The 19,845-nt window shown below is 40.8% G+C and overlaps 1 protein-coding gene across 2 annotated transcripts in view; it reads left to right on the top strand.

Moving 5' to 3' along the window:
• The window catches only part of AMMECR1 (AMMECR nuclear protein 1), a 104,189-nt gene that overhangs the window by 11,024 nt on the left and 73,320 nt on the right, over positions 1-19,845 (top strand). The window contains exon 2 of one of the 2 annotated variants that reach the window (XM_074147218.1): positions 16,840-17,371. In XM_074147218.1, coding sequence (XP_074003319.1) covers positions 16,840-17,371 — 532 coding nt within the window. Of the gene's footprint in view, positions 1-16,839; positions 17,372-19,845 lie in introns of those variants that run through there. The other variant, XM_074147220.1, reaches the window with a different exon arrangement.

Genomic DNA, 19,845 nt, shown 5'->3' with positions numbered 1-19,845 from the left:
TGCACAAATTTGTAGTCACATACTGCTTAAGCAGTGTTCTGAATATAGACGTGTAGCACTCGATTTCATTATCTACTTTATTTCCCTTAGGAAAGTCTGTTAAGCCTTTCTTGGAAACTGTATTAGCTTTCTGAGCTGCCAAAGGTCCACAGCATCGTAGTGACAATGATGACCGAGCAAAACACCTTCTGGAATCCTTAAGGATCCTTCCAAGTCAGCCACAAAGGATTTAGTCTTTGAGTTGCCGAGATCAGCCTGAGGAAAAGAGGGAGTCTGACCAGGCACCTGGAGTTCTTATCTCCCGCTCTGTAACTTTACATAAAATTTTTAAATGTTGTTTTTATTTGAAATGAACTGGTGGCTGACTAGAGAACTGGGAACACGAAAGAGAAGAACAGGAACATGAAGTACAAGGGAGAAATCTGTGACTGATAAGGTCTGTTTTACTCAATGTATACTGAGCTAATGATACGTTAGGTGGGTAACCCACAATCACATTAGAACTAAGAGATCCTTCTTTTCATCTGTAGCCTGCTGAACCACAAATCCTTGCACGCTGCATTTTAGTCCCAAAGAACAGGAGTACAGCACAGGCAAGGTACGCTGCAAGGCTCAAGGTCTAACACTGGTACAACACAAGGGAGGAGATGATATCCTTACACACTAACGGAGGTGTAAGCAAATGTCCTTTCACAAGTCACCTGAGAATTACCAGGACAGTGTCTCATGAAGATTTCATAAATAGACCTGAGCAAGTGAAGTCTTCTTCAGTTCAATAACCAAACCAAAAAGTCAGAAAGAAGCAAGCAGAAACCCCAGTTCACAAAGAGCTCACAGAGAACATTTTTTCTCTTACAAAATAAAAAACCTAGTAATTTTAATTTGGGGTAAACCTGAAATAGTACATCCAATTAAAAATAAAATATTTCATGTCATTTTAAAAAAAAAACAAACACATTTTACTTAATTTTTAATTTAGACTAATTTTAAAGTGGAAAATGGTATTTCAGTTTCAAAATATGAAAAAGTTCATTTTAAGCATGCTAAAATATTTCCATTAAAAACTGAGAACATGTTTTCATATTTTTCCTATTATTTCAATTTAAACTATTTGTCTAGTTCAACCTAATCTCAAAAATGGTCCCAGTCCTTTCAAGCCTCTGTTATTCTAGGACTTTAAAAACCATATAAAATTTTTGTCCAGCTGTATTCATAAATTCAAGCAACATTTTGGCCCTACAATCTTGGGAAAGGAAATATTCAATAGTCATTCTAAAACACCTTTCCATTTCCTGCCACTGTGTCCCTAGCTGATACTGCTCGTATCACGGAGTTGTTGGAGTTGGAAGAGACCTTCCTGGACAAGGGGACAGAGTGTATCCTCAGCAAGTTCGCCGATGATACCAAACTGAGAGGACTGGCTGACACTCCAGAGGACTGTGCTGCCATCCAGCGTGACCTGGACAGGCTGGAGAACTGGGCAGAGAAAAACCTAACGAGGTTCAATAAGGGCAAGTGTAGGGTCCTGCACCTGGGGAGGAAGAATGCCAGACACCAATATAGGTTAGGGGTGGACCTGCTGGAAAGCACTTCTGAGGAAAAGGATCTGGGGGTCCTGGTGGATAGTAAACTATCCACGATCCAGCAATGTGCCCTTGTCGCCAAGAGGGCCAATGGAATCCTGGGCTGCATAGGGAAGAGTATGATCAGTAGGTTGAGGGAGGTCATTCTCCCCCTTTACTCTGCACTGGTGAGGCCACAACTGGAATACTGCATCCAGTTCTGGGCTCCCCGATTCAAGAGAGACAGGGAACTACTGGAAAGAGTCCAGTGTAGGCCAACAAAGATGATTAAGTGATTGGAGCATCTCCCTTATGAGGAAAGGCTGAGAGAGCTGGGACTCTTTAGCCTGGAGAAGAGAAGGCTGAGGGGAGACCTTATCAATGCTTCTAAGTATCTAAAGGGTGGTTTGCAGGAGGATGGAGACGGATTCTTTTCAGTGGTTCCCAGTGACAGGATGAGGGGCAACGGGCACAAGCTGGAACATAGGAAGTTCCATCTAAATATGAGGAAGAACTTCTTTACGGTGAGGGTGACAGAGCACTGGAACAGGCTGCCCAGGGAGGTTGTGGAGTCCCCTTCTCTGGAGATTTTCAAGACCCGCCTGGATGCAGTCCAGAGTGATGTGCTCTAGGCAATCCTGCTCCTTGTGTAGCGGTAGCTCTACCCTCACTGTGGCAGACTCCCTCATTAAACATTTTCTAGAATTAAAGAGTGTGAAGGCTAGAAAGTGAACTTGCTGCTTTTATAAAGAGGGAAGAACACCCAGGAGAAGGCATTTAAATTATGTCCTGAGGCAGAATGAAGTTGATTTATGTCAGGGATTATTTCTATCTCTCCGGTCAATTAGAAGTTAAGCAGCAAAGTCTGCAGAGGCACAGGCATGCAGCAGTTTTGTACCAGTCTCTGACACTGTTTGAAATTAAAGAAAACTTAACAGCAGGCGGAGCTCTGCCCTTCTGCAGCCCTTCACGCAGGGAGGGGTTTCCCAGGCCAACCACCCAGGAGCTGGCTCCCTGCTCAGGTAGGCACCAGACCTACCCAGTTTGCACAGCTCCGGCAGGACAAGCCAGATTTCACCTGCGGATTGCCAGTGCAGAATTCCTGTAGAGGAAGGAGACTGTTGGGTTTGGCTTCTGCATCTACCATTTCACACTTGTCCTGGCATAATGATGGCAAAAAACCGGGATGGTTATGGCAGAATCCCATACCCTGTTGTTCACTCGTGTACTGCCACTAAACATCTCTAGTCCATGCTGAGATCAGGATAGTTGAACCATGAGCACCTGGGATCTTTCTCCCTCCTTTTTGGACTGGCTCTGACACGGGGAAGAATATATTCTTCCACCCCTGAGACCTCAATCCAAAGCCCATGACCTTTCCATTTATTTCAAAAATCCTTGGATAAAACCCTAACCAATTATCTCTGCAGAATAACAACAGGAAAACAAAAAACAAACCCCCAAAACTGTGAAATTACCTCTAGAAGAGGAATGGCTATATCCTCAAGATTTTTTTCTTTGAAAAAAGGCAGTGTATTTACTGAGTTTTTAACATGTAGAGGCATGTATTCACTTGCCTGAAAGAACATGATCTAAAACATTGAATCCCTGCATTTAATTTTCATGGGTAGAGAAGGAAAATCAGTAAAAAGCTGCTAGAATTAAAAAAAAAATAGAGGAAATGTTTCCAAGCAGTCTACTAAAATAAATAAATGACTCGGATTTTTAAATTATCTTACAGCGTTCAAAATACAAACACTACACCACATTTCCAGTGCTTGCAAGCAAGAACAAATTCATTACAAACTAACATAAAACTACATTTTCCTGTACCACTGGTGAACCAGCAGTGATGTGCAAGCTCATAAATAAGAAATTTAAATGCATTTGTATGTTAATAAATGTAATGATGTATATAGCTGAATTTTAATCATCTAGTTAATATAGTTCCTAAATTACAGATGGTAAGGAACTAATTGGATTTTCCTCATCTTGTCTGTTGGCTTTGAGAAAGGACAATACTGTGGAAGAGGAATAAGTTTCATGCAAAGGCCACGAAGTAGCTTTAACTTTTATGATGAGCTTTTTATCTTTTTTCTTTTGAATTTTCTAAGTAAAAATACCACTTAAGAGACCTCCCCATCCTTTGAAACAAATATAATTGAGAATCAGTGAGATATGTAATAAAGGAGATAATTATCAAAATAGTAGCTAAAAGGAATTGTTTTTAGAGCAATTCATATATTTTAATCTCTTTGAAATTTCAGACAGCACATCTTCACAGGAGTTAAGATGTGATTTTACATTATTTAATACAAGCGTAGGGATGCAGTGGATATATATGTTTTCCTAATGAACCTATCTCTGAGTTCTTGACATTTTGAATCAGAGCAGCAAAAAGCACTGGGACATAAGATGGGGTAATGCAAAAGTAAAAAAAATTTTAAAAGAAAAAAAAATTCTGTACGTTTCTGCTAAATACATGGTATATGCATACTACACTCAGAAGTTTTATTCCTTTCTTGGCATGAATTTTTATAGTAACATTACTTGGAAGTAGAACAGAAAGATTATAACATATATTACAGATTTAACACATATGAATAGTGTTCTGCCAACTAAAATCCAAAAAAAAATTTGAGTCCTATATTATATTTGGTTATCTTTTTTCCTGTTACGAGAGGAATCTCATATCATTCCTATGAGATAGACATCTAATAAGAGCAGATTAAATTTGCACAGCAGTTTGCAAGAACAAACTATTTTTTAATCTCCTTTTTACATAAACAAAGCTGATAATAGCAAACCTTCTGGTGAATAAATTATTAGCAATTAGCCTTAATTTGGGTAGTGTATACTATTGGAGTGTTTCAGTGGTAGACAAACGCAATTTGAGAGAGGTTTGTTCTCGAGCAGTAAAATAACAGGCTGAGGTCGCTTTAAACAAATGTTTGAAATGCAGTGTATTATTAGTATATCAATCACTGCCAATTGCCTTTACTTACTGTAATTATTGTTTCATAAGATTTAGAACAAACATGTTTTGCTATCTGCTGCAAGACAACATATCACGAATTGAGGTGATTCAGATTAAGACTTGTCTTATTGTAAGCACATGCTGAAGCCAAGACTTTAATCCTAATAGAAATTATTCAAATCTTCTCACAAATGTACCCGTTTCCTTTAAAAAATTAAGTATATCTTGTATGAATTTTGCCCTTCCTCCTCAGGCTCCTTCTCTGATTCTTAGTCAGGACTCACTCATTGCAAGTATTAATTCCTTTCTACCACTTTTCCTTTCCTAATTTCCCAAGAGGATTCTTAGTGACCAAAGTTGTCTGGTTTTATCAAAGGTAACTAATTTACAGATTTCTACAAGCTTGGTGGAGTGGATGCTCTTTTTCCACAGAAGGGTGATTCAACAGGCCGCCCTGGTTTACTAACAAATTAAAAGCAAACATTGGAATAACTTACTTGCAGTGTAATATGTTGATACTGAACACATACTACCTGATAATCTTTCTCACGGTAATTTTTTGCATGCTGATGTTGGATGATGATGAGCAGCAGCCTTGCTGAGGGAGCATATAGTTGGGACACTGATGACCAGAGATGACGTGACATTGACTTTAGTGACACACCCAACATTTTTAATGCAGACTGTCTTTTGATGTCCTAACTTCTAAGAGGTTATAGTAAAATAATGCCATCAGATTTTCATAAGTATATACATTTTCCATTATCATCAGCTGGAGAGTCATTACAACATTTCTCTTCCTGTGCACTTGTTAATAATAACAGCCACCTCAAATATTGACAGTCCTCAATACATTGCAGTATTAAATGCTGCATAAACAAGTAACTATCTTTCCAACAGATGTTGAATGTTTTAAAATAGAAACTTTAAAAGTTTCATAAGAAATGCATTCATTATGTGTCAGCTTTGCAAAAGAAAACAAACCTAAACAAACCTCCAAAGTTTTAATTTATCTTTCAGGGGAAAAAAAAAGGTGTATGTAGGATAGTTAGGATGAGTAACTATTATTATCTCCTTCATCTTGGAATCTGTGAATGTGTGAATAGAATCATAGAACTGTTTGGGTTGGAAGGCACCTTAAGGCTCATCTAATTACAACCTTCCTGCCATGGGCAGGGACACCTCCCACCAGACCAGGTTGCTCAAAGCCCCATCCAGTCTGGCCTTGAACACTTCCAGGGATGGGGCATCCACAGCTTCTCTGGGCAACCTGTGCCAGTGTCTCACCACCCTCACAGTAAAGAATTTCTTCCCAATATCTAATCTAAATCTCCCATCTTCCAGTTTAAAACCGTTACCCCTTGTCCTATCGCTCCACTTCCTGATAAAGAGTCCCTCCCCATCTTTCCTGTAGGCCCCCTTTAGGTACTGGAAGGCTGCTATAAAATACATGGTTCATATCACTCCGTACATCGCAGATAGAACAGGTTTCCTGCATTGTGCTCATGGGGCCCATAAGAATTGAAACTCTGCATTAAGGCAATAATTGTAATCAAACCACATCTTTCAGCCAGCAATCCACAGGACTCAGGAAGGAGTTAGTTTCCCCGATGCACAATTAGTTTCCCTGATACACTATTAGTTTTTAGCTATTGGATTTAGGTTTGGGCATTTTTCATCTCCCTGTGAAGAATCAGTTCAGCCCTAGCTCCAAACTCTACCCACCCAGATCAAGTCAGAAGTTAAATCAGATCGTGCCAACAGACTTTTAAAATTAAAAACAATGTAATTCAGCAGTGTATAAATCATATTCTTCCATTGGCAGCTATGCAGCTTCTAAAGCAGAAAGAAATAGTTTTATCTTCATTTAACAGTTTCTCAAATAATTCCACTAACTTTGAACAGCACCAATGGCTTTTCTGATATTTTATTTTTCCCTAGTAGTGGCAGCTACATAAGTAGGACTAGAAAAGTGTACTATTATGTTACAGAATTCTGTTTTGGTTAATATATTTCTAGTCTTCGTGACCCTTTTCATGACTGTAGAACATGGCCCTCACCCTCCACAATCCTGAGACCTTTCCCTCTACTTTCTCCCTGTTCTGCATTTTTTGCTTTTACAGCCCTTTTCTCAAGCACACAGCCTAGGTCAGTCACAGAGTCTACCTCATGATGGACTGCAGCTTCAAACCTCTGAGTGAAATACAAATATGATCACATTTGATATGGCTTCTTTTCCTCCTGATATCAGCATGACAACACAGTTGATGGCAACATAGCTGTGTTAGAGCCTGGGCTGCTGCTAAGGAGAAGGGAATTTGGGAAAACATGGTAGCAATGTGACTTTAAAATCTATATGCACACAAGGTCTTTCACACATCTCCTTACCTCTGTACTGGGAAGAGGAATACAGAAGTCGCATATGGCATTATTTCTCTATTCCTTGGATAACCAAGGAGGGCTACCCAAGGAGGGGACAGAATTCATACAGAAAATTCAAGTCGTCTTCACTCCACCTCCATAAATGCTATCAAGATCACATGTAAGATTTGGGGAGACAAGAATTCTGCATCTCTTTAGGTGCTGACAGTACTCAGAACAATCTTAATTCCATCTACTTCTGACCCCTTTCCTGTTTATGTCCTTGCTGCAGGTAGTTTATTCCTTATCCTCCTTATCCTCCTCTTCAAGTCCTCTGTGCTGTTCTCTGAACTTTGTTCTTGGCATCTCTTACTCCCCTCTCTGTCTGGCAGAAAAGTCAACCTTTGGGACCTTTGTGCTCCTAGTGTCACCACAGGGCAGAGGTTACGACTCACATTAGAGCTGTCTCCTGCCAGGCTGTGAGCAGTATGCTAATGTGACAGCTTAGCAAGTATTTGAGAATGTCACCTCTAGCAAAATAACAGTCCTGAATGGTATTTGTCATATATACAACCACATATCCATGAACAAAAAAGCTCTACAAAATTCAACTCTAATATATATTTCAAATGAGATGCCCACAGGCACTTATAACATGAGTACATGTCAGTAGCCATATGTGCTCTAATCCTCCTCTTTATACATATACCCAGCATAATCCTTTCATGTACCATGTATCTAACCTGTATTCTCCGCTTTGGAAGCAAGATTAATCTAAAAATTTCAGAAGGAATTCAAATGCATTAAATAGAGTATGAATGATCTTCATTACTTAGGCTACCAAGCAGTTAAAGAACGTGGCAAATGACCAAATCATCAGTCTGCCATTCAGTTTCAGCTATATGCTGTGCTACCATTTCATTTCAGGTTCTTCAAAGCCCTGCAGCTGAACTACAGCCGAGTATTTAATGCAGAATTGTATCTTTTGGGGGAATGTGTTATTTTTAAATGCTTAATAATTATGAATTCATTTGCCATTCTTTTTATAAGCAGGGGATCATAATGAACTCATCTGTTATTCATGTGAATGTCAAATGTGTTCCCACAGGAGTTTTATTCTAATTCACTATTAGTTAGTGGACTCATAAAATAAAATGCTATCCATTTTTTACTCTGAATATGTAATGCCTGGTAATTGTTCATCAAAGGGCAAATGTAATATTTTTATTTGACAACTTTCAGGTCTGATTTAACCAGGTAAAGAACTAGATTTAAAGTAAGGGTACCTTTATAAACAGGTAGAAGTTGATTTGATAAGCTGTGAGTCTTCCATTTACAATACAACAAATTAGATTATCATGAGCTAGTATTTAAAAATGTCGATGTATTATACTATAACAGTACATGCTTGAACTACATGCATTTAATATAAAAGGACAAACTGTACCCCAATATATCATGCCTAATGGTAGTTTGATGAGAGAAACATTTTCAATATTCATGAGGTGATCACACCAGTTTTCATGCAGCTGTTCCATTGCAATAGAAAATTTAGAGGTGAGATACTTACAGGTCACTGCAGGATTTGAATGTGATGACACTGGACAGCAGGACTTCGACCTGAGAAAACAAACACAAACTAAGCAATAGAAAAGCCAAGAATTCAGACTTTGATTCGGGTTTTTTTCAGAGAGTTAAATACATAGGGGGGTTTATGAAACTATTTTCAAATTTCTTCTAAATCCCTAATCTAAAATAAATGTTAGCTGTAAGGATTTACCCCATGAAATAATAGCCCTGAAATATTTCAGTAACAGTTCTTATATCTGATCTGCTGTACGAGTCTTCTCCTCAGGTATGTCACAGTGACTCTTCCAATATTGAAATGTTCTTTAGAAACGCTAACCGAAATGAATGAATTACTATGAAGATGCATTTTCAAGAGAGATGGCAACACATCCAGAATTCCATTTGTAATTCAAACCACCACCAATTATAATTAACAGTTTTACTTTAAAATATGCAAGCAAAGGAGTTCATTTTTCAGATGAAGTAACAGAAGGATAAGTTTTTAGTGTTAAGGATTATCTCAATTTTTTCTGCATGGAAATAGTAATTTCCTCAGATCAAATGTACAGTGTTTAAATCAAAATATGTTACCCCTGTGCAATCTCTGGCAATCAATAGGTTATTAGAATATTAACCATGAAGAAACCATTGAGAAAAACAAGGATGTAAACCAAAGCTCAGATGTGAGTCTTGATGATCACAGATATTTCTATAAGTCAAAGATTGTAACTTCATGTTTGATAATGGTTAGTAGAAGAACATAATAAGCAGCAGTGCTTCCTGAATACTATGACTTCTTTCGTAGTTGAAGAAATACTATTTACTTTACTCTTTTAAAATACTTTTATTTGAATAATGACCACATTAAAACCAAAAAGTCTCTCTTTAATTACTGTGAAGTCAGATAGGAGGGACTGAGTTATATAGATAACATGAAAACAGGAATATCATAAATAGTGAATGAAAGGAGGGCTAATACTACTATGCCCAGAATTGGGTGAAACTTTGTTGAAGCTTGCACGTTTATCAGCTGCTTTTTATTCAAAATGAATGTAACATTTATTTTACACATTAAATAACTGTGATAAAAATTATCACCTCCAGCAGGCAGCCTGAAGGCCCTTTCCTAGAGTGAGAATACAAATGTGGGAGATAAGAAGAATGAGAAGACATAAACTTTTGTTTAATGGAATTTGTGTGTGCATGGACATGTATCTATATAAATATCACTTTCCTTGAAAGCAGAGCATAGCTTGGGAGACCTAGGGACAGACAAATCATTCATCAATTTACAGGGGAAACTACAGCTTTAAAAGGACTGATTTTGAACCCATAATTCTGTAATGGTAATATTCTATTGACTTAATTGGAGTAATTTGATTTATACATGTCTGAAAAGAGAACTGACTTTTGCAATAGAAAGTACACTAGAAAATATTATGCTGGAGAACCTGAATTCTACAGAAAGGAAGCAATAAAACTATGAATAAGTAGCTATGAATAAGTGAGGTACCAAATCCCACAGATTCAATTTTATTCAGAAACTTGCAGGACTTGGGGTTCAGGCTTGCTAGTCTCCTCTAAAGCCTTAAGGATACAAGAAAGAGTTATGGATGCGGTGCTCATGAGCTGTTTGGTTTTTGCTACCACACTCAAAAGAAAAAAAAAGAATATCTGCAGGACTGAGTATGTGAAAGCAGATAGGGGTGAGGGTGAGAGGTGACTCCGAAGTGCCATGAGGATCAGCCTTATTAGGGCTGCACTCACAGTTGCCAATGATGAAAGTAACAACTGGAAAGAGAAAGGTTTTGCTGGAGCCCTGCTGGCTTTTTGCCACAAAGGGTAACATCTGCTATTAATTAACATTCTATTTATATCTCCAGGCTCTTTTAAGACAATGTATTTAGAGCTTTTAGCAGTTATAGGTTGATAGCACTGGAGCACGATCACCTTTATGGCAAAATACTGGCATTTGTCAGTTTTTTCTTTGCGCAGAAAAAAAGAGAAAGATAAGCACACCAAAGTGACATAAATGGGGATTTTATAAAATGAGTCACAGAAAGGAGGATCGACATGACATTCAGGGTGACATGTACAGATCAAAAGCCCTGGAAGATATAAGGTTAAGTAATTTAGGCACTGAGTATAGAGAATGCTAATACTTATGGGAAAAATGAAAAAAAAAAATACATTCAGTAAGTAATAATATGTTACAATACTGAAGAAGGAGAAATACTTAATGATAAACATGCATATTTTTATAAGCTGCAATAGTCTACTGCAGCTAGTGAACACTCTTCTAAAACAATAGCCAAGATATTTCATGAAGCATGCCTAAAAACATCCAATATAAAGTGAACAGTGGAAGTGATTCTTGGCCATCTTAACAGGTTCTTTTATTGAAGTGAGAATGGTAAAGGGCAAGCAGAAGGATTCACTGATTTTTTGCTGCTCATGAAGATTAAAGAAAAAGTTCTGCAGTCTTTGGAGAAAAGAACAGTATATTCCATTTCTCTGAAAGGAACAGAGAGATGACAGCTTCTATGCTATCTGAGCAGTGTAAAATACCAGAGCAAGGGAGCATGAACCTAAGCTAAGAACTGGCCATTAGAGGAAGGTGGAATTCCTTCACACCAAAAGCTAGATAACGTGCAAAAAGATAGCAAAAGCAGCATCCAGAAGAAATTAAATCGTTTCACAAGAAAATTAAATAACATCTGAAAAAGGAAGCTCAACACAGTCTTGCATCAAAAGAAAGATCAAAGTTTACGCCCATTAGCTTCCTTACATGGGAGCATTTCTGTCATCCTAATCAATTAACATTGTTAATAATCAATTAACATTGCTAACATTCCCCTCTTTTCTGAAATTTATGCTCCTTGCATTAACTAAATTTACATGAAAGTTTCATTCTGGTGTTTCTAGTTGAGATATGAAATCAAGTGCTGACCACTTCGGACAGTTAAAGATTTAGTGCAATTCTCAGAAACAAACAGGCATGTAATCATGGTGTCCTAATCAGATTTTAATTCTCAGCAATTGCATTCTATCCTCATAATTTATTCATTTGAAAATTAATGATATTGTTTCCTAATATACTTCAATTGTTGTGTCCTATTAGATTGCTGCTAGGTTTCTGGGTGGCTGTATGACTGCACTTGATGGACAGACACCTATATATTGTTCTAAATTTATTAACTTAAAACTCTTAAAGCTACTACTTTAGACTCTTCAGAAATGAGAAATGCTATTAATACATATGGTTGCTCTACACTAGTGGAAAACATTTTGTGAAGGAGACCAGCTACAAACAGCCGTGTCAAAAAATATGTCCTAAGGCTTATTATTAATGTATCAGCTAGCATAAATCACTATAGCTCCACTGACCTCAATGAAACCATGGTGAATTTATACTGAGAATATAGCTATGTATAGCTACATCTTCTTTTATCACTGTACAACGGAAAAATGCATTCAAAAAGGACAGGATATTGCATTAACATAATATTTGAGGAATATTCCAGCTCACAGAATTAAATGAAAAGAATTCCATTACAAAGCTACTACTAGTCTCACCTTTCATTTACTGCAAGTGCTTTGATCCTTAGGTTTTTAATTAAATAACTTTTCTGACTCCATTGATGCATTTAATGTTTTTATCTCTAGTTAGAAAACTGTCCAGTCCTAGATATTTAGTTTGACAAACAGCATTTTAGAATACATGGTGGTTTTTTGGTTTTCTTGATTATTTGTTTTGGGGGGTTCATTTGGTGGGGCTTTTTTGTTTGTTTTGGGTGTTTTGTTGTGTGTTTTGTCTTTTTTTTAACAAACCGATGCCCAGTTTTGCAGTGCAAGCTCCATGCACAGATGGTTTAACAGGACCAAACCCTAAATTTGCGTAAGAGTGAAAAATGTCTGTAAAACAATGTTAATTTTAAAATAACACAGATTGGATTCACAGCATGGTGAAATTATAACATAGCTCAAAATATGAAACAGGGCCAGGATTCCAGTAACACAACATGTGAGGACCTTTTGTCTGCTGGCCGGTATCACATCCTGAGATGACTTTTTGTACAAGATTTTTTAGAAGAGACTTCAATAGAGGCTTGATATATGGAACAATAGCAGGATATGGCCTGTAACTGGTAGGAACAATTACTGTTCTCAGACATGTGCAAGTTAACTTTCATTAACTTTATTGGATTTTGTGCACATTTTCTGGCCTAGATTCAGAGCTGCATCTAATTTCTCCTGGGGACAGCTGAGACAGGGAGCGAACCAAAGAACAGTAACTATTATGTCCAAGCATAATATACTGAGAAAAACTCACATGAGCCTCAAGAGTGTGATAGACCAGTTTGGGAATAATGTGAGAAAGTAATACAGGCAAACCCACTTTCTTCCCAGCTACACCCATAATGCCTTGTAGGCTGCAGGGCAAGGGAAGAGTTGTCTAGCCTGTCTCCACAACGGTTGGAAATTCCTCTGACCAAAGGAATTCTCAGCATGTAAATTCTCCAGCTTCATGGCAGGCCCATCCTAAAAAGATCATTATGATGGGAAGATACAAAGATAGAATTTAACCTTTGAATTTTGGGAGACGTAAATACAGACTCTTCTCCAAATAATAACTAGAATAATAACATCTTCATAAAGATGCTAGCTGTTTACATAGTTCAATCTTTGGAGTTTGGTTTTTACAGAATTAACTGTGGTATAATGTTTCCTTTAGTTCTAAGAAATTGGAAAATTATATATTTTGAAAAGAGGGGTTTCTATTTCCCTTTCTTTCATTCCCTAGCTCTGACTTTTCTACAGTCTCAAGCATAAACTACTTCCCTTCACTTTCAAGGCCCATTACCCACCTCTTATCTTTCATATCTTTCCTCAACTGGCTTTCTTCACCTATTACTTAAAATTCAAACGCTTCTGTGATTTCTGACAGTTTCCCCATAAATACACGCAACGTCACCTTAGGCCACATCTTCTTACTTTTCACTAGCATTGTTTAAGCTGCCCAAGGCTATTAATTCTCAGGTTTTTATAGCCACTCCGATAGGCCAACACAGATTTTTGTGCAGGCCTCTAATAAACCAGACTGGAGAACTGATTTGGCTGAAAAATAATTGAGGAAAAAGAATAATTATTTTTCAGCTTGATCTTCTGCCTCACATCTGCATAAACAGCTGTATGAACACAACAGAATGGGTGGGACAGGAAAGAGAACAATTAGCTGAGGTAGAGCTGCTTAAACCAACATTACTACTACTGCAGAAATGCACATGGAACCACAGCCTAAACGTGCTATTTTAAGGACCCTTTTAAATCCCTCACCTGTCACAGTGCCTATTAAAAGAATTGATACTAATAGGGCAAGGATTATATCACTCCTGCTTACCAGTGCAGCTCAATTTTGGCTCATTGTTTCCTTGCTCTGGTTTTCTTGTCTTGTAATTAGATTGTAAGATACTGAGAACATAGATCACGTTTTGGCCTACTTAAGAACAGCCTGAGTTCTACTATAGTCAGTGCAAATCTTACCTCCAATTCAAAAGGAATTGGATCATGTCTGTTAGGATACAATTTCTCCCAGATACTAGCCATTCTGATTTTTTTGTTTCAGAAAGGCAATCCTTCAGAGCAGCTTTGGATCACTGAGAAATATCTTTCTGCAAATAATTCTATTTTTTTATAATCATTTCTCTAACAGCTCTTTTCAAGAATCATGGGTTGTGATTTTTAATTAAAAAATTAATTTTAATCTCTCACTTGTTACAAGTGACAGTTCTAAAATTACTAGGGCTTTAGAACATGAGGTGAGCAGTAGTGCTAAACAGCTGGAGTCATAAAGGAGAGCTACATCACACCTAAATTAAACTGATCTAATTGTACTACCATACTGACTCCGTTTGTACTGCTAAAAAAGTTTGTTTTTTATACTGCGTTCACTCAGTACATTTAACTACATATGAGGCACAGCATAGCCATCAACCAACAGCAGAAATCTGCTAAAGTTAGCAAAATACAGAAGTACTATATACATGACGGAACTGAGTGCATTCAGGGCTCCTTGTAATAAGAAACTTAAAGGTCCTTGAGACCTAACTGAAGCAGAGGGCCAATGAAACAGATGTTGCAGTTAACTGAAGCTGTCTTACCCAAAGAATAAACTCTCCTTCAAATATAAATGGAAATTTTCCATTGAGCTATGAAAAATATTTTGTGAATCTGCAGTTCTCTCCACTTCAAGATACTGACAAAAATATTTAATAATACAGTTGTGTTGCCCTGATCCCACTAAACAATAATGTCCACAGTTGTGTTCGTATATTTGCTGTTGTCTCTACAAAAGAGATTTGGTATACATACATTGCACTGACGTAAAATAGCAGTACAACTATAGGCAAGTACAGCAAAGAACATCTGCAGAGCTGGAAAAGTAAGGGTTTTAATGAATAAGTAATATTTTTAATTTACCCTTTCATTTAGGGACCATTGCAATACAATATTTAATCAAAAAGTGATGGCTGTGCACTATCAGTAGTCTAGATACTGCATAAGGATATCAGTCATAGCTCTGAGACTTACACTGAACCTTACAAATCTCTGTCCCAGTGGTGTGAGCGATTTATATTTGTGTCGGTATCATAAGCTTTTGCAATTACTTGATATTTTTACAAATGTTGATGTTAAATAATGTAGGAGAGTAAAAAAATTAGAAAAAGCCAGAATTCAATACCTGGTGAAACTATTTTCCTAAAAGCAACAGAAGGTGTCACTGCTAACTGATTTGAAACAAATGAATCCCATAAGTGGAAAACATTGCCTTTGTTTTGAAAGAAACTTGAAAGTTGTTTGAGAGAGAAATGAGTTCCCTTCTCAAGTATTTTCCAGCTCCAAACGTAAACATTACATTTAAAAATGGAAAAGACTGCTTTACACCATCTAATTCTTCACCTTTCTGTTTGCTATTGTTCCCTGCAGCTGTTTCACCTCAGGCTATGATTCACAGTCCAAGCAAGAGAAGTTTAGGCCAGTATTTGAACAGAAACCCTCAAAGGGCTTTTTAACCCATTAGTTTTAGAGCTCTAGTAACTGGGTATTTTATCTTCAAATCCATAATATTTCAAAATCCATACAAAATTAAGACCATGAGGATGCTGGAGAAACTATTTCCAATAAGAAATGTAAACCTGAGTCTCTAAGTAGTTTACAACTGTGAAAACTTTCTGTAGAGTGCAAGTTAGCTTGGATAACGACTGTCTCCCTGAACTTGCGAAATGATTTTAACTCTATGTGGCAGTCCTCACTCCCTTGTCTTTCTTGATATTGTTGCCATTCTATGTTAAACAGCTGTTACATCCCATGCCAGAGATGGCTGCATAACACTGATGGGTGAGGTGTTATTTTCTAGATATATATACACTTAGCTTTTGAAGTACTTTATAGCCGTTTGTAAGCATCTCCATAAATTCAGACATATGTATATGTGAGGCTAATATAAAACACATTTCCCCTCCCACACGGGTAGCTTGGTAAGCTTAATTTTAGACACCTGGGTCAGTGCAGGAACTCACATCCTTTTCCCTCCGGACTTCCCTTCCCTAGAGGTCTCGCCATGAGGAAGCCTGGGCTGCAGGCACCGAGGGCCGTGGTCTTGCAGGGTCACTCACAGCTGCTTGCCCTGTAGCTGAGGGCCTACGCCCTGAGCTGCTGTTTATCGGATGTGAAGTAATTGCCAAAGCTGTAATTAAAAAAAAAAAAAAAAAAAAAGAAAAAAGTATATATATATATATATAAAGCCCGTGGCTTTTATCCATCACGATTGAATGTTTAATAAGCGCATCCAGGGCTCCCAGCCCGCCGACTCCAATGCAGCCCCTCGCTTCGCTTCTTTTTTTCCCCCCTCCTCCCTTCTCTTCCCAAGAGAAAGGCATCTCAGGTCACTTGAATTATTTAGCGGAGTGTTTTTAACCATCTCAAGGCCTTTGCTTCTGCCGTGCGGCTCCAGCGGAGCTCGGGTTTGTGGGTTTTATTTTGTTTTATTTTATTATTTTTTTTTAGCACGCGGGGTGGAGCTGCTCCACTTCCCTGGCAGAAGGAGGAGAAAAAGCACGGGGGGGAAGGCGAAAGGGGTGGCTCGGCGTGTGGAGGGGAGGGGAAAGGCCGCCAAGGCCCCGCCGCGGCCGCCACACCTGCGGGCCGCGCTGCCCCCTCAGCCCCGGCCCTGTCAGCCAGGGCCGCTCACCGGGTCGCTCTAACACAGCTCTCTCTGTCTCTCCCCCCCTCCATCTTCCTCTCCCTCTCGTTCCTCATTCATTCTTCCCCCCTTCCCGCCGCCTCCCTCCCGCCCCCTCCCCGTTGCAGGCGGAGCGGGCCCGGCAGGAGGCGGAGCGGGCCGCCGCACGTCCCCCGGCCGGTCGGCCGGCCCCCCCGCCATGGGTCGGAAGCGCTGCGTGGGGGGAGACGGCTCCAAGATGGCGGCGGGTTGCTGCGGGGTGAAGAAGCAGAAACTCTCCAGTTCCCCTCCCTCGGGCTCGGCCGGCCCGGGAGGCGGCGGCAGCGGCTCCCACTGCGGCGGGGCGGCGGCGGCGGGGGGCGAGCCGGGGGCGCTGCCCCCGCCGGGGGGCCCCCGCCTCAACGGCCTTGGGGGGCTGGCGGGGGGCGCCGCCGGCTGCGCCCTCTCCCCGCCGCTGCCGCCCAGCTGCGGCGGGGGCCCCGCCGGCCTCTCCCCGCCGGCCGCCTCGCTGCTCTCCTCCCCCGGCGCCGGTTCCGGCGGGCCCGGCTGCAGGAAGATGGTGGTGTCGGCCGAGATGTGCTGCTTCTGCTTCGATGTGCTCTACTGTCACCTGTACGGCTACCAGCCCCCGCGGAGCCCCCGCTTCACCAACGACCCCTAGTGAGTATCGCCGCCGTGCCCCGGCTCCCCCGCCCGGCCGCCTCGCCCCGCACCTTCCCCGCCACCTCCCGGCCCCTGTCCTCGCCTGGCCCCGCACGGCCCGCCTTGTCCCGGGGCCTGGCCCGCGGGCGCCCCCGCCCCGCGGCCGTGCGGGGAGCCGCGCTGCCCTCCCGCCCCCGGCTCGCCTCAGGGAGCGCCGCGCTGCCCCGGGGGCGCGCCGCCGGGGAGCCCCCGGGAGCCCTCCTGTGCGTGGGACTCGCTTATGGCATCTCTCCCGTGTTCCCTGACTCCCCTGGCCATGGCGGTGCCTGCCCTGGCAGTGCCCTGCTGCCCACAGCTCGCCTTTGTGCCAGCGCGGGCTCCAAGGGGACTATATCCGACTGTGGGCACTTCACGCAGCCAGTGTCCGCTCCCCGCTTCTAGTTTGCCCTCGGTAACGCCTGAGTAGACCGCTTCCATGCTCGTTTCACCAGTAGTCCTTACTGGGACCCTTCACTAGGCGGCCTCTCTCTGTCCGTGTGTTCTGCATGGGCCTCTGCTTCACCCGTGTTGGATGGTGAGTACCCAGTGTGAGAGACCAGTCGTGCGAATCCCGGGTTTGTGAGCACTGGTGTACCGGTACGTTCCCTGTGCCAGGCACTCGTAACGCTGCTTTGGTCTCAAACTGTGTGGAGTCCTTGCTTTGTAACGACCCCTGAAGACCACCCAGCCTTAGACATCCCAATTCCCTGAGTAATCCACCGCATCAAACTCCCAGAGTTTTGAACAGATCACATAAACACCTGTTACTCCCATCCTCGAGAGCTTCCACCAAGGGCCTGCTTCATTTCCGTCCCTGGCTGCTCTTGTTCAGTGTTTGTCTCGAACCCCATGCCCTCCTGCCTTTGGAAGCGACCTGCCAGGACGGCGTTGCCCAGCATGTCGCCACCTGCAGCCTGCCTGTGCCGGGGAACCAGGCGTGCTGTTCTAGATGGAGTTCAGACACTTCAGGGAGTAACTTTTCTCTGACAGGAAGTTACTTCCTCTCAGCTGGGATGAGTTACTGAGTCGCTGCATGCTCCAAGTCTGTTTGAATGCAAAGTTAACGTAAGGGGTTGTTGGAATTTAGTTTCCTCTGTTTTACTTTGCTTTTAAATGGGGTGGAGCTCATGTGTGTTTCTAAGCTTCAGCTGAGACTTGAGTACGTTGGTCCACCAGAGTGCATGCCACTTGTTTCCTCTTATATATAGCATGACTGTTGAATTTGTGAGAACCCATGCTTTACCGGTACTTAATGAATACAATTTTTTGTGTCTGTGTTCTAGACCCTCGTGCACCCTCACCAATGCAAATGGTTATCATGCAGTCCATGTTTCGTTAATGAGATGTAGTGTATGCTTCTCAGTGTTTAAAATAATGTAATGTATTAATGATCTTATTTGGAGTCCTTGCTGTTCTAACACCCAGGATCTATACATCTCTTGCATACTTTCAGCTGCTGTCATGACAACCCAGCTCTGTGGATTCCTACTTAACCTGCCACCCCAGCAAGTCTTCCCTATATGCTCTTCATAACTCCTATGTGATTACATCAGAGTACCAATAATGAAAGGAGGGCAGGGAGACTCCACTGTGAGTTTCTTTACCCAGGTCTTTTGTAAATCCATGTCTGTCCTTTTGTAGATACCAACTGTTTAGGAATCACTGCTCAGAGTAGCCGTTTTGCTTTGCATTGTCCTGTATCTGTTCTCCATCCCAGACCACTATAGGTTACAACATCAGCTTTGTGCCGTTTCACTCTTTCGTTGCTGTTAAGAGAGCTGAATTCTGTCCGTGTCTCTCTGTAACAAAATATTACCTTGATGTTGTTATGTTTTTTAATTGTATTGCGGAATGTTTTGTTGAACGGATTAGTGCTATTGTCTCTGTTTTATTAGTGGAGGAAACTGAGGCAAGGCTGAAGATCTTGCCACTGAAATGTTTTCCAGTAAGCACTTTGATTCCTCTTAGTAACCAGTAGATCACTTCACCATCACTTCGCCTTTCTTCTCCCACTTCTTACTTTAACAAGAACACAATAGCAGATTAAGTAAAATGATTTGTATTTTTCTAAAATTCATATGTTTGCTTAAAAATTCTTCAGGTTTAGTTGCTAGACCTGGTGAAAAGTTGCTGCGTCAATGGACTTCTGAAAATGGCACTGCCATTAAAATCAGTGGTATCATTTCTGCTTATTCCCATGCTTGTGCCAGCATGCACGGTTGTACAGATTGAGAAATGATCTAATCATAATTTTATTTTTTTCCCTGGTTAGTTTTCACAAAGACTGGTTTCCTCTAGATCGTTGCATGGCTTCACAAACACTTGTGCCTGCACAAGTGTGAGGTGGGAATAAGCAGACAGATGGCAGAACTGCTGCTTTCAGCAGCCTTGTGAGCTGATTATGTTTGTGCAGTTGGGGAAGCAACTTTGAAAAAGTTGTTCAGTATTACATG

This window comes from Numenius arquata, chromosome 5, assembly GCF_964106895.1.
Source record: "Numenius arquata chromosome 5, bNumArq3.hap1.1, whole genome shotgun sequence".
Classification (NCBI taxonomy): Eukaryota; Metazoa; Chordata; class Aves; order Charadriiformes; family Scolopacidae; genus Numenius; species Numenius arquata.
This window is presented reverse-complemented; position numbering and strand designations above follow the sequence as displayed.